Source organism: Eutrema salsugineum, unplaced genomic scaffold (genome assembly GCF_000478725.1).
Source record: "Eutrema salsugineum unplaced genomic scaffold, Eutsalg1_0 scaffold_14, whole genome shotgun sequence".
Lineage (NCBI taxonomy): Eukaryota > Viridiplantae > Streptophyta > Magnoliopsida > Brassicales > Brassicaceae > Eutrema > Eutrema salsugineum.
The window spans coordinates 3533429-3544425 of NW_006256877.1; the positions used below are offsets into that span (position 1 = coordinate 3533429).

The 10997-nt window shown below is 37.5% G+C and overlaps 3 protein-coding genes across 4 annotated transcripts; all 3 read left to right on the forward strand.

Annotated features, from left to right (window-relative positions):
* The first annotated feature begins 1324 nt into the window (after nucleotides 1-1324).
* LOC18022455 (glutamic acid-rich protein) lies at nucleotides 1325-4923 on the forward strand. 2 transcript variants are annotated; one of them, XM_006405443.2, is made up of 2 exons: nucleotides 1325-1518; nucleotides 1694-4923. In XM_006405443.2, exon 2 carries the CDS (start codon nucleotides 1704-1706, stop codon nucleotides 4689-4691), a length of 2988 nt encoding a protein of 995 aa, XP_006405506.1. In that variant the 5' UTR covers nucleotides 1325-1518; nucleotides 1694-1703; the 3' UTR covers nucleotides 4692-4923. The 2 variants fall into 2 exon arrangements, with proteins under 2 accessions (XP_006405506.1, XP_024014366.1); XM_024158598.1 differs by having other exon boundaries at nucleotides 1327-1518; nucleotides 1698-4923.
* Nucleotides 4924-5144: 221 nt separating this feature from the next.
* Nucleotides 5145-7870, forward strand: LOC18022456 (zinc finger CCCH domain-containing protein 59). The gene is made up of 7 exons (XM_006405444.2): nucleotides 5145-6284; nucleotides 6372-6557; nucleotides 6688-6789; nucleotides 6894-7046; nucleotides 7150-7329; nucleotides 7433-7530; nucleotides 7627-7870. Exons 1-7 carry the CDS (start codon nucleotides 5742-5744, stop codon nucleotides 7757-7759), a joined length of 1395 nt encoding a protein of 464 aa, XP_006405507.1. The 5' UTR covers nucleotides 5145-5741; the 3' UTR covers nucleotides 7760-7870.
* Nucleotides 7871-9590: 1720 nt separating this feature from the next.
* On the forward strand, nucleotides 9591-10771 carry LOC18022457. The gene has a single exon (XM_006405445.2). It carries the CDS (start codon nucleotides 9801-9803, stop codon nucleotides 10611-10613), a length of 813 nt encoding a protein of 270 aa, XP_006405508.1. The 5' UTR covers nucleotides 9591-9800; the 3' UTR covers nucleotides 10614-10771.
* The last annotated feature ends 226 nt before the right edge of the window (nucleotides 10772-10997 follow it).

The following is a 10997-nucleotide window of genomic DNA, read 5'->3' on the forward strand; positions in this document are numbered from 1 at the left end:
CAATGAAGCCAAAATCGACCATCCGTCCAATAACTCGAAAAAATGATTATTTTTTTTAATTAATTATGTGAATGAATTCATAACAAATCTTAATATCTTGTATTTATAGCAAAAAAAATCAGATTTCTTATTCCACTTGGTAAAAGATTTCCAAGTCTAATAAGAAACCATATTGAACCCACATTTTTCTAAGTGAATCCGTTACATTTTTTAAACTCGTTGAAACATAATTTTTTTAACACATTTCTTTGTTGCGAGTCTGATTCTAAAAGACTTTCAATGAAGCCAAAATCAACCATCGGTCCAATAAATTTTTTTTTTTTTATGAATTGTGTGAATGAATTAATTATAAATCTTAATATTTTGTATTTCTTGTTTTATAGCAAAAAAATCTGATTTCTTTAATGAAGTCAAAATCAATCATCAATCTAATAACTAGAAAAAAAATATTTTTTATTATTAATTGTGTTAATGAATTAATTACAAATCTTAATATTTTGTATTTTTAGCAAAAAAAATCGGATTCTTTTATCCACTTGGTAAATATTTTCTCAAGTCTAATAAAAAATCATACTGAATCCCACACTTTTTAAATAAATTTATCACATATTTTTAACTGGTTCAAGCATGATCTTTTTAACACATTTCTTTATCACCAAAAGCAACAGATATAATATAAACTTACTCATACTGGCAAATTAATGTAGGATCCGAAGGAAAAAAAAAAGACTAATCAGTTAGCACTAAATTTAGATAACTTAACAGTTAGACAAAAAAAAAAAAGATAACTTAACAGGATTAAATAAAATTAGATATTGTTGTAATAAAGTTTTGGGCCACCTATCATACATATCCATCATATTAAAAACGGCAAATACATGTGTCGTTTCAGATGCCAACTTCGGAATCACTCAGCTTTTACTGCCGCAAATTATTAGCCGTCCAAGAAAGTGACAGCTGTCGAACATCGGAAGCATGTGACGCGTTCCTCAATCTCATATCCTCAGTCTCGTCAAAACGCGCGTGTTATCTATCCTCCATTAGATATCCTCCACGTAAGAATCTGAATACTGACGAATCGCATACTAACGTGAGTAACTAGCGAATATGTTTTAATTTTGTACTCGCGGAGCTGTCGCTTAGATTTGTAGTCTCTTTGTGGCGTGAAAGCGACAGGCGATTAAATGTTGTAAAATTTTGAGTCAAAAAACAATTAAAAACGTTGTCTTATTCTCGTGGCAAAAAAGGCAGATAAGTAACCAAAGAAAAAAAAGAAGGTGTTAATTACGAAAATACCCTTTTTATGTGTCTTAATTTTTTCAGAAAGGGAAAAAACAAATTTGCGCCGCGTTGAAGCTCATAGTTTTTTCATTTCGTCTTTCAAAATCCAGAGAAAGAGAAAGAGAACAAAAATGAGATTCTGAAAAGACGGTATCTTCTTCTCTCTTTGATTTTGTTCTTACAAGGAAATCTCAAGGATTCGCTGCTCGAAAAGTTGTTGTTTTCTCTCGAGCTAAGGTGATTATCAAATTTTTTACTTGTTCTTCTGTGTAATATTTTGATTTTCAGAAACCCTAATTTATAAAGTTTTGATTTTTGTGGATATGTTCGTTCGTGTAGGTCGGTTTGATTTTATTTCAGATCAGTTTGTCGTTTTCTGATTTTTTTTTTTCTCTGATTTTCTCGGGAAAAGTTAGGAAAATATGGAAATGGAAGTTGTTTTGGGAATCGGAGAGGAAGCAAAACCTAAAGCTTGTACATCAGAAATTGGATCAGCTAAACAACAACACGACTCAGGTGAGAAAACCCTAGAAGAGAACGGTGTTAGGGTTCCTGAAAACGGAGAGCAAGAGGTTTTGGGAGATTATGTTTATGATGATGACAACAAATCCAAGGAAAACGTTGTTGTTGAGACGGGTTCTGGAGCTGTTGAAGATTGTGTAATGAATGGAGTTTCGTCTCTGCTGAAACTGAAGCAAGATGTCAGTGACGAGGATAAGGAGATTGGTGGAGACGAAGCTGAAGATGGTGAAGAAGATGAAGAAGAAGAAGAAGAAGAAGAAGAAGAAGAAGAGGAGCATGGATACAATGTTGGAGATTTTGTTTGGGGCAAAATCAAGAATCATCCATGGTGGCCAGGTCAGATTTACGATTCATCAGAAGCTTCAGATTTGGCTTTGAAGATAAAGCAAAAGGGAAAGCTGCTTGTTGCGTATTTTGGAGACAGGACATTTGCTTGGTGTGGTCCATCGCAGTTGAAACCGTTTGCAGAGAGTTTTAAAGAGTGTTCAAAGATGAGCAGTTCGAAGGTGTTCCTAAGTGCAGTGGAAGAAGCTGTAGGAGAAATGGGAAGACACATTGACCGTTTACTGAAATGTGATTGTGAAGAGGAAAAGCGCAAGTTCGAGAACCCTGAAGTTAAGAACGCTGGGATAAAAGAAGGCGTCCTTGTTCATGACGTGAGAAGAGAGATGATTTCGTCTTTGCTGGTTGGGAAACCTGAAGGGATTCTTGAAGATGTTAGAGGATTTGCAGAGACTGTTAGTTTTAATGGGTTGCTTGAGCTCGAGATTCTGAAAAGGAAGGTATCTGCGTTCTATCGGTCTAAAAGAGGATATGGCTTGACCGAGTACACTGAGCCACAATCTGTCCCAGGGCTTGAAGACAAGAACAATGATGATGATGATGATGATGATGATGAAGACGAGGTCATTGATGATGAGATTAAAGGTTCGAGCAAAGAAGAAGAAGAAGAAGAAGCGTTGGAACCTGGAGAGTCTCTTCAGAGATCGTTAGAGAAGTGTTCTGGGTTTCCTGATCATAGGCTGCAACACAGAAGGAAGCAAAAGAGCATTGCTGAAATATTGGAGAATGAGTCGGCTGCTAAGGTGAGATTTGAGACTGAACCAGAGGATGGAGATGTAAAGTCGAGTGGGAAAAAGGTAAAACGCCGTGATGAAGCTAAGAATGAGCTTGCAACTGTAACCACCACCACACCGAGGAGGAGAAGAACGAGTGAAGTTTCTACAATCGAAGACAGTGGTCACAAGCAAGTGGGAGAAAATAGCAAAGGCAAATCTGTTTCAAGGAAGAGGAAGAAAAGGGATGTGGATGATGATGATGATGATGGGGGTGGAGACAGAGAAGAAACTGAGAAAAAGGAGAATTCGGATGATGCAACAGAGAATGATTCAACTCCGTTAGCTTCACTGCGAAAAAGGGTCAGGGTTGATGCTTCAAGTGCTGGAAATGGCGAGACCTCCACACAAACGACAAAGAGAGAGAGGAAGAAGAGCAAGTATCTTTCGCCAGAGTACTTATCAGATTTTTCATCGAAAAGGAGGAAAAGGAGCAAAATCGAATCTGAATCTTCCAAAGTTTCAAGTCAGAGCCAAGTAAGTCAGAGCCAAGTAGGAGAGACCAATGCTAGTGAAAGCCTCGTGCCAGTGGAAGAGGATAATAAACCTTGCGAATCATTATTATTGGAGAATGGTGTAGCTCATCAAGAACTGTCAGAGGAACTTTGTAACGCCGTCGATTTTCTGAGATTGGGAGCTACGCCTGAGGAAATTCGGGATCTAATTCGTGTAGCTGCTCTTGGTACACAATATCCGAAAGACAGTAGCTCAAGAGACATGGTAAGAGAGTTCATGTCCATCTACAGAAGCTTCACATATCATGAGGGTGCCAATAGCAAGCTATTAGGGAGTTATAATAGTCCAGATACAGACAAGGAAGAGCTGAATGGGACTGGCAAAGCTGAGAGTAAAGGAAAAGAGATAAAAGATAGGAAGCGTAAAGCGAAGCTGCAAACAGAGGAGATTGAGCAAGTTGGAAAAGAAGAAGAGAATGAGACAGACAAGCCTGAGACGACGAAGAAAGAGAGAAAACCGAAGACACCGAAATCAAAGAAGCAAGCGGATGAAGAAGAAGAAGTAGCCCGCCAAGAGTCGAGTGAGACAACAAAGAAAGAGAGAAAGCGTAAGAAGCCTGAATCAGTGAAGCAAGCGGATGAAAAAGAAGAAACCTTGAAAGAGTCAAATGAACCAACGAAGAAAGAGAGAAAACGTAAGAAGCAAGCGGATGAGGAAGAAGAAACCTTGAAAGAGTCAAAGAAGAAAGAGAGAAAAGCTAAGAAGCCTAAATATGAGGAAGAGGAAACGCCGAATGAGACTGAGAAACCCGAGAAGAAGAAGAAGAAAAGAGAGGGAAAGTCGAAAGTGGATAAGGAAAAGAAAGAAACTGAGGAGGAGTTTTCAGGAGCTGAGCTTCTTGTTACATTTGGTCCTGGTTCGAGCTTGCCTAAGAAAGAAGAGCTGATTGAAATCTACGAAAAGTTTGGAGCTTTGGATGAAGAGAGAACTAATATGCTCGACAACAACTTCTGTGCCCGTGTCGCCTTCGTGAACATAGCTGATGGTGAAACAGCCTTCGAGTCCTCACAAGAGAAATGTCCATTTGCTTCTACTTCCACAGTTAAATTCAGACTCAAGTATCCCAACGAGAGAGCAGAAGAGAAGAAAGCTGAAGCTGAAGTTGCAGAGGCAGCAACGGAGATGGAGAATTTGAAGAAGAAGCTGGAGGAGATGATAACATTAGTGGATGAATCGAAAGCAGGAATGACTACAGAAGTGAAAGTGAAACTTGAAGAAGAGATGGTTATTTGGCTCGAGAAAGTAAGGAAGATGTGATCGTCTTAGGATTATGTCTTATATGTTTTGTTGGTTGAGAATCTTCAGGACACTTTTTTACAGGTTTTAGGATATTTAAGGTTTCTGCAAAACCAAAAAAAAAACAAAACTATTTTCAGAAGTTGATGATACCATGATCTTGTCATAATCATAGGTTAGAAGTAGATTGATGGTTTTGTCTTGTCGTAGACTTTTAAAGTTAATCAAATTTGAGACTAAAACCCTTTCAATGGCTTTTGGTATATAACATTCTCTTGAGAGTTGAGCCCATAGATAAAAGCTAACGCAAAACAATCCGTAGGTTGTTGTATAACCAAAAATTAACTTACGGGTTTGTGGCCCACGTAATAATGGGCCATAGTAATGGCCCATTTAGAAAATACACCTCCACGCTCGTCTATATATTATTATTACCCACCTCTCTAACAAGGCAACAGCTTATTTATACGAGTCGTTCCTTTTTCTTCGTCGTCAAAAAAATTCTTTTTTTTTCTCTATAAAGAATTGAAAAGCGTTCCCGATTCGAAGATCTCTACGTTCGTTTGATCTCTCAGGTTTGCTTCTACTTTGACTACGGATCTCCGCGATTATGATGATTTCTTCGTGCTTTCAATTTGGGTTTCTGCGTCTTCTGGATCTTCGTCCTCCTATTCGCATCGATTACCCAGGAAGCTAGGGTTTCACCGATAAGGATGATGGAATATGATCTGATTTATACCTCTCTTCTTGGGTTTAGTTGTTGTTATAGTTAGGGTTTTTATTTCGGTTGAAATCGTCGAACCATGTGGTTTCTTGTGAGTCGATACTACATCGATCATGTATGGCCTCTCTGGAATTGAAGGAATGTTTCGGTTCTTAGTCTCGTTAGATTAGGGTTCTGAATATGGAGATAAAATTTAAGTGGTTACTTTTTTTCTTCTGTGGACGTGATGCTCTACGATACTTGGAGTTTTGTTAACATGAACTTGGGGTATCAGAGGATTGGAGCTTTTGATCTTCTTCTTACTCCTTCGAAACGTGTTACCCTTCTGAGAGTTTCTGTGGATCATCATGGATGAAGCAACAAAGCTCGAATCTGTGGTTCAGTCTGCTAAAGTTAGTTGTTTTCTCAATGTCTATAGTATGAATCATAAGGCGCTAAGGAGATACTCAAACGGAAGGACTTTTGGAGTGGAAAGGCAACAAGATTTCGCAGCAGATATAGCTCCGAGAAGACCATATGTTCCTTATGAAAACAGAGTGAACAAAGGTCCGAATAAGAGGTCAAGGAATCTGGTTTGGACGGCATCAGAAGGCAACAGGCCAAGGAAGAATGATAACACCAATGAGTCAGTGAAATCACCAGTTTCAGGCACAGGACATTGTGTGTCGAATCAGCCAAGGAAGAATGGTGCTAATGGGCCAAGAAGCTCATCTGTTTCAGGCACCAGAGGCTTGGGGTCGAGAGATAACGGCAGTCCCAAGTCTAGAGATTGTGTATGTAAGTATTGGAAAGCTGGAAACTGCAAGAATGGCGAGCTATGCCAGTTCTTACACTCTTGGTCTAGCTTACCTGGATTGGTTATGGTAGCTACTCTTGAAGGACACAAGAAGGTACGCTTAAGCTGTTTTTAATTGCTTTGTTACTCTTTACTAAATGGAAAACGTATTTTATTAACATGTTGATTGTTTTTCCTATAGGATCTGAAGGGGATTGCACTTCCTGTGGGTTCAGATAAACTCTTTTCAGCCAGTAGCGATGGTACATTGCGAATATGGGACTGTCATACTGGTCAGTGTGTTCATACAATCAACCTCCAGGCAGAAGCAGGGTCTTTAATCAGTGAAGGCCGTTGGGTTTTCCTTGGCTTGCCAAATGCTGTAAAGGTTAGTTTAAGGCATCTCTTAGCTCAAATACATTTTCAGTTATCCTAGTGCCATTCGTCTATAGTCATGAGTGGGATTTGTTGTGTTGGCTCTGGTCTCATAGTTCTTTTTTTTATCTACAATGCTGCAGGCTTTTAACGTCCAAACCAGTAAAGATTTGCATCTTAACGGAGTGGTTGGTCAGGTCCATGCTATGACTGTTGGAAATGGAATGCTTTTTGCTGGGACAAGTGTAAGCATCTTAACTCGATCTCTACTTTTATTAGTTCTCTCTGCTTCCCATTGTTGGATCTAAAGTAAGTTCCTTTTGGTTTTTTTTTCTTATTGGAATTGCAGTCTGGTAGCATATCTGTCTGGAAAGCTACTGAAACCGAATCTGATCCTTTCACGTACCTCACATCTCTCGAGGGACACCATAGTGGTCAAGTCACATGTTTTATTGTTGGAGGTCAGCGACTATACTCTGGTTCCGTGGATAAAACGATAAAGGTAAGAAGTGGCTTCTACTTATTGAATCAAGGTTTAAACATGTAAAAACTGACAATCTTATAGAATGCATTCTAATCAATACTATTTGCTGTAATTTTTTCAGGTGTGGGATCTCAACACGCTGCAATGTACAATGACCCTAAGGCAACATAGCGACACGATCACATCGCTCTTATGTTGGGATCAGTACCTGTTCTCGTCCTCCTTGGATGGAACCATAAAAATTTGGGCTTGTTCTGACAATGGCATCTTGAAAGTTACTAATACGCGCAGACAAGAACAGGTTAATTTTTGTATAACCTTTAGCACCATTCTCCTCATCACAACAACACAAACTTGGTCTTAACAAAAAGAACATTTCTATATTGTTTTATGGTTTGAAACAGAGTGTGCATGCTCTTTGTGGGATTAACGACGGAGATGGCAAACCGATCATGTTCTCCTCTTACCAAAACGGAACAGTCAGCATCGTCGATCTACCATCGTAAGTGAAGCTTCCTCCTAGAAGAGTATCTATAATTGTACTCCTACGCTAATCTTAATCATTTACTCATTCACTCTGTTTATGGGTTACAAACAGTTTTGAAGAAAGAGGAAAGATGTTTTCGACGCACACGATCGGCACAATCACAATTGGTCCTGAAGGATTGTTATTCAGTGGAGACAAGAGTGGGAAGCTGCGTGTTTGGAACTTAGCTGGCACCAAAGCTTAGCCGTTTAACATTTTTGAGAAAAAGAAATTTGATTTAATATGTACATACATAACATTTGTGGTCGAAATCAATGAAATGAGTTATATGAAAGTGTTCTTTTGTAATGTAATGGAATTGCCTCACCAACAGAATACTAAAAAGCACTACAATAATTTCAGTAAAGGAATGATCTTTGACGAAATTCAAATGCCAAGAGAGGAGAAAGAAAGACAGTAAGGATGGAGAAGTATAACCTATGATAAACACCGTTTTTAAAATCCGGCCAAGCTCGGTCGGTCAAGCCGATAAACATGTAATTCAGATAGAAATCTGTTACGGGGTTATATTTTAAAAACTTAAGACTTTCTGGACCCATTGAAACCCGACCAAAACCAATGAACACACGATCTAGTCGGTTCACGCAACTTCCCATTCTTGTCTCCAGAATCAAATCTTAAGTTTTTTTTTTTGGGGTCGAAAATGTTAAATAAGTTACGATATTGTGTACAACTTACACTAATTCCGGAACCTTTTAAGCCATCCACATGCAGCAAACATGCTTTTGGAACCGAACTTGAAAACCAAACAAAGTCGAGCCTGAGTGGTCTAACCTTTAGGAGTGCCTCATCATAGTGGATCCACATAGACACAAGTTACGATGTTACGTACAACTTACAATAGTTTCGTTTTCCAAAACACCACAAAAATTATAAAAACATATTTTTTCTTTTTTGTTAAAGCAAAAATTATAAAACATCCTTTGCTTTGTTTGTCGCTAATATTTTCATATTTAATGCCTAACCTTTATAAGTCAGGATTTATTGTTTACGGGTAATAACTGATTATAAATGTAAGTAACAATGAATTAATATTTTGTTCACAAAAAAACAATGAATTAATATTGTTAAAGACACATGTAATATGTGTGGTGGTGCAAGGACGAAAGAGTTGTTGGTAATTAGAATGAGTAATACGAATCCTCCTTAGATAGGAGAAAGTCGAATACTTGATTTGATTTTTAGATCAGAAAAAAAAAAGATCTATTTAGCTTCGACGAGAGCAAAAAATATTGCCGTAATATTGAGTAATTGAAGCAATCGAACCATCGTTTTTTAGAATAGAAATAATCGTAAGAATCCAAGTGTTCATGATTCTTTTTCTTTCGTCAGCAGTTACGTAATAATCCGATGTTTCCAAAGAATGATATTTAAATTTCATAAACAAACAACATTTTATTAGAGACGACCATAAGCATATGATTGATAATTATAAAAGTTTCCTTGCACCTCAAGCCTTCGTAATATATTGACGGATTAATTTTTAAAAGTACAGCTAGTTTTTAATAGTTTTTACTTTTTAGGAAAATTGGCATTGTTTAGTTTTGTACGTTAACAAACAAAAACATTAGCATGATGACTGATTTACATTTTTTCACGTTAAAAAATGTGATTATGCTATTTATACCATTTGGAATATTTATAGAAATCCTGTTACATACAATAAAAATTTTATGATTACTTTGCAAAAACTAAATTTAGTTATATTGTTATTCGCAACTACTTAAAAAAAAGGTTTAAGCAATTGTTTTTTTTTTCACAAGTTTCATCTATTGTTTACTTTAATTTCGCAAAAGAACCTATTAACTGTTTAACTGGATCCGGTTCTAGGTTATATTTGCGAAAGTAACAGTTGATTTCTCTATTTGTTGTTATTTTCGCACACGGAAACTAGAAAATTGATTACAAAATTGAAAAATTGTTAAAAGGTTATTCTTTCTAAAAGGTTATTCTTTCTAATGAAAGATGATATCTGATCAAATAGACATGGTACCACTTTTAGTAGCTAATCAGTAATCACACAATACAAAAGAGTCAAGTAGTACCTCATTGTCAACTACTTAATTAAAAATCTAATCTCCACCTAAACATCTGGATCCAAATTTAGCTTCTAGAAAGAAAGTCTTAACCTTGATGATGATACATATCACACCTTTTTCCCTTTAAATTTACACAAATTGCCATTTTTATGAGCCCACCAATTTTCTCCTATATATAATAACCCAATGAGACAAATCGAACACCATTACGGTGAAAAAGGAAAGCTTCACACAATGGAGAAAGAAGATGACAACACCTACACGGCGTCGTTTTGTCCTAGCTTTAGCAGTTACACTGGCGACGGACTCGCTGAAACCGCCGATCGAGTACGATCTGAGTTTTCCGATGAAGAATATTCCAACGGCGACGAGTTTGAATTCGTCAATGCTTTCTCCGGAGATCGCGGTTTCGTTTTTCCGATTTTCAATCAAATCCTCGCACCTAAACTCTCCGCCGCGAAATCGGACGGTGATAAAAACGAACCGTCGCGTGCGGCGGCGGCGGTTACGACTCAGCTTGGAGATCTATTACTCCGCGATCGCGAAGATCCGGCGCCGACACTGGTGTATTCATCATCGGAATCAGACGAAGAGGACGGAATCACGAGCGAGAGTTATTGTCCATGGACGCCGGAGAAATCACGAATCGGAGGTTGGAGAAAGAGCAAATCGACGGGATCGTCGTCGTCGTCGTCGCGACGGTGGAGAATTAAGGATTTGTTGAAGAGAAGTTACAGCGAAGGGAAACAATCGCTTAATTTTCTGAATTCGAATTCCAAAAACAGAGAAAGAAACAGAGACGAGTCATCGAAGACGAAGAAAGTTTCTTCTGGGCATGAGAAGTTTTATCTGAGGAACAGAGCGATGAAGGAAGAAGAAAAGAGAAGAACGTATTTACCATATAAGAAAGATATCGTTGGGCTTTTCTTCAACATTCATCATCGTTCCGGGAAAACTATTCCTTGTTCCTTGATTCCACTAAAGAAATTTGGTCAATGAAAACGAATTTTATAATGTGGGTTTTTTTCCACATCTTTGGGCTCAATTTTGTTTATTTAGGATTCATTAGTGGGCTTTGGATTTTAAAATCCTTCCTACGGTGGTGGGCCTTTCGTAACATTGGACAGGCTCATTTGCTTTTTTTTTCCCGTATTAATGCAAAAAAATTATTAGAAAAGTAGCATAATGTCATCCAACCTAGATGTCGGTATTTCGGTTTTTTTTAGTTACATGGTTTATCGGTTGTATAAGATTTTAAATTATATAAATTTTCGAAAAAAAATTAGATATAATTATATATAAATTTGTTCAAATTTTTTTTCTTGTTTTCAGTATAAAAAAACAGGCGAATTTTATCGGATGTCCCCGAAAGACAAAATATTT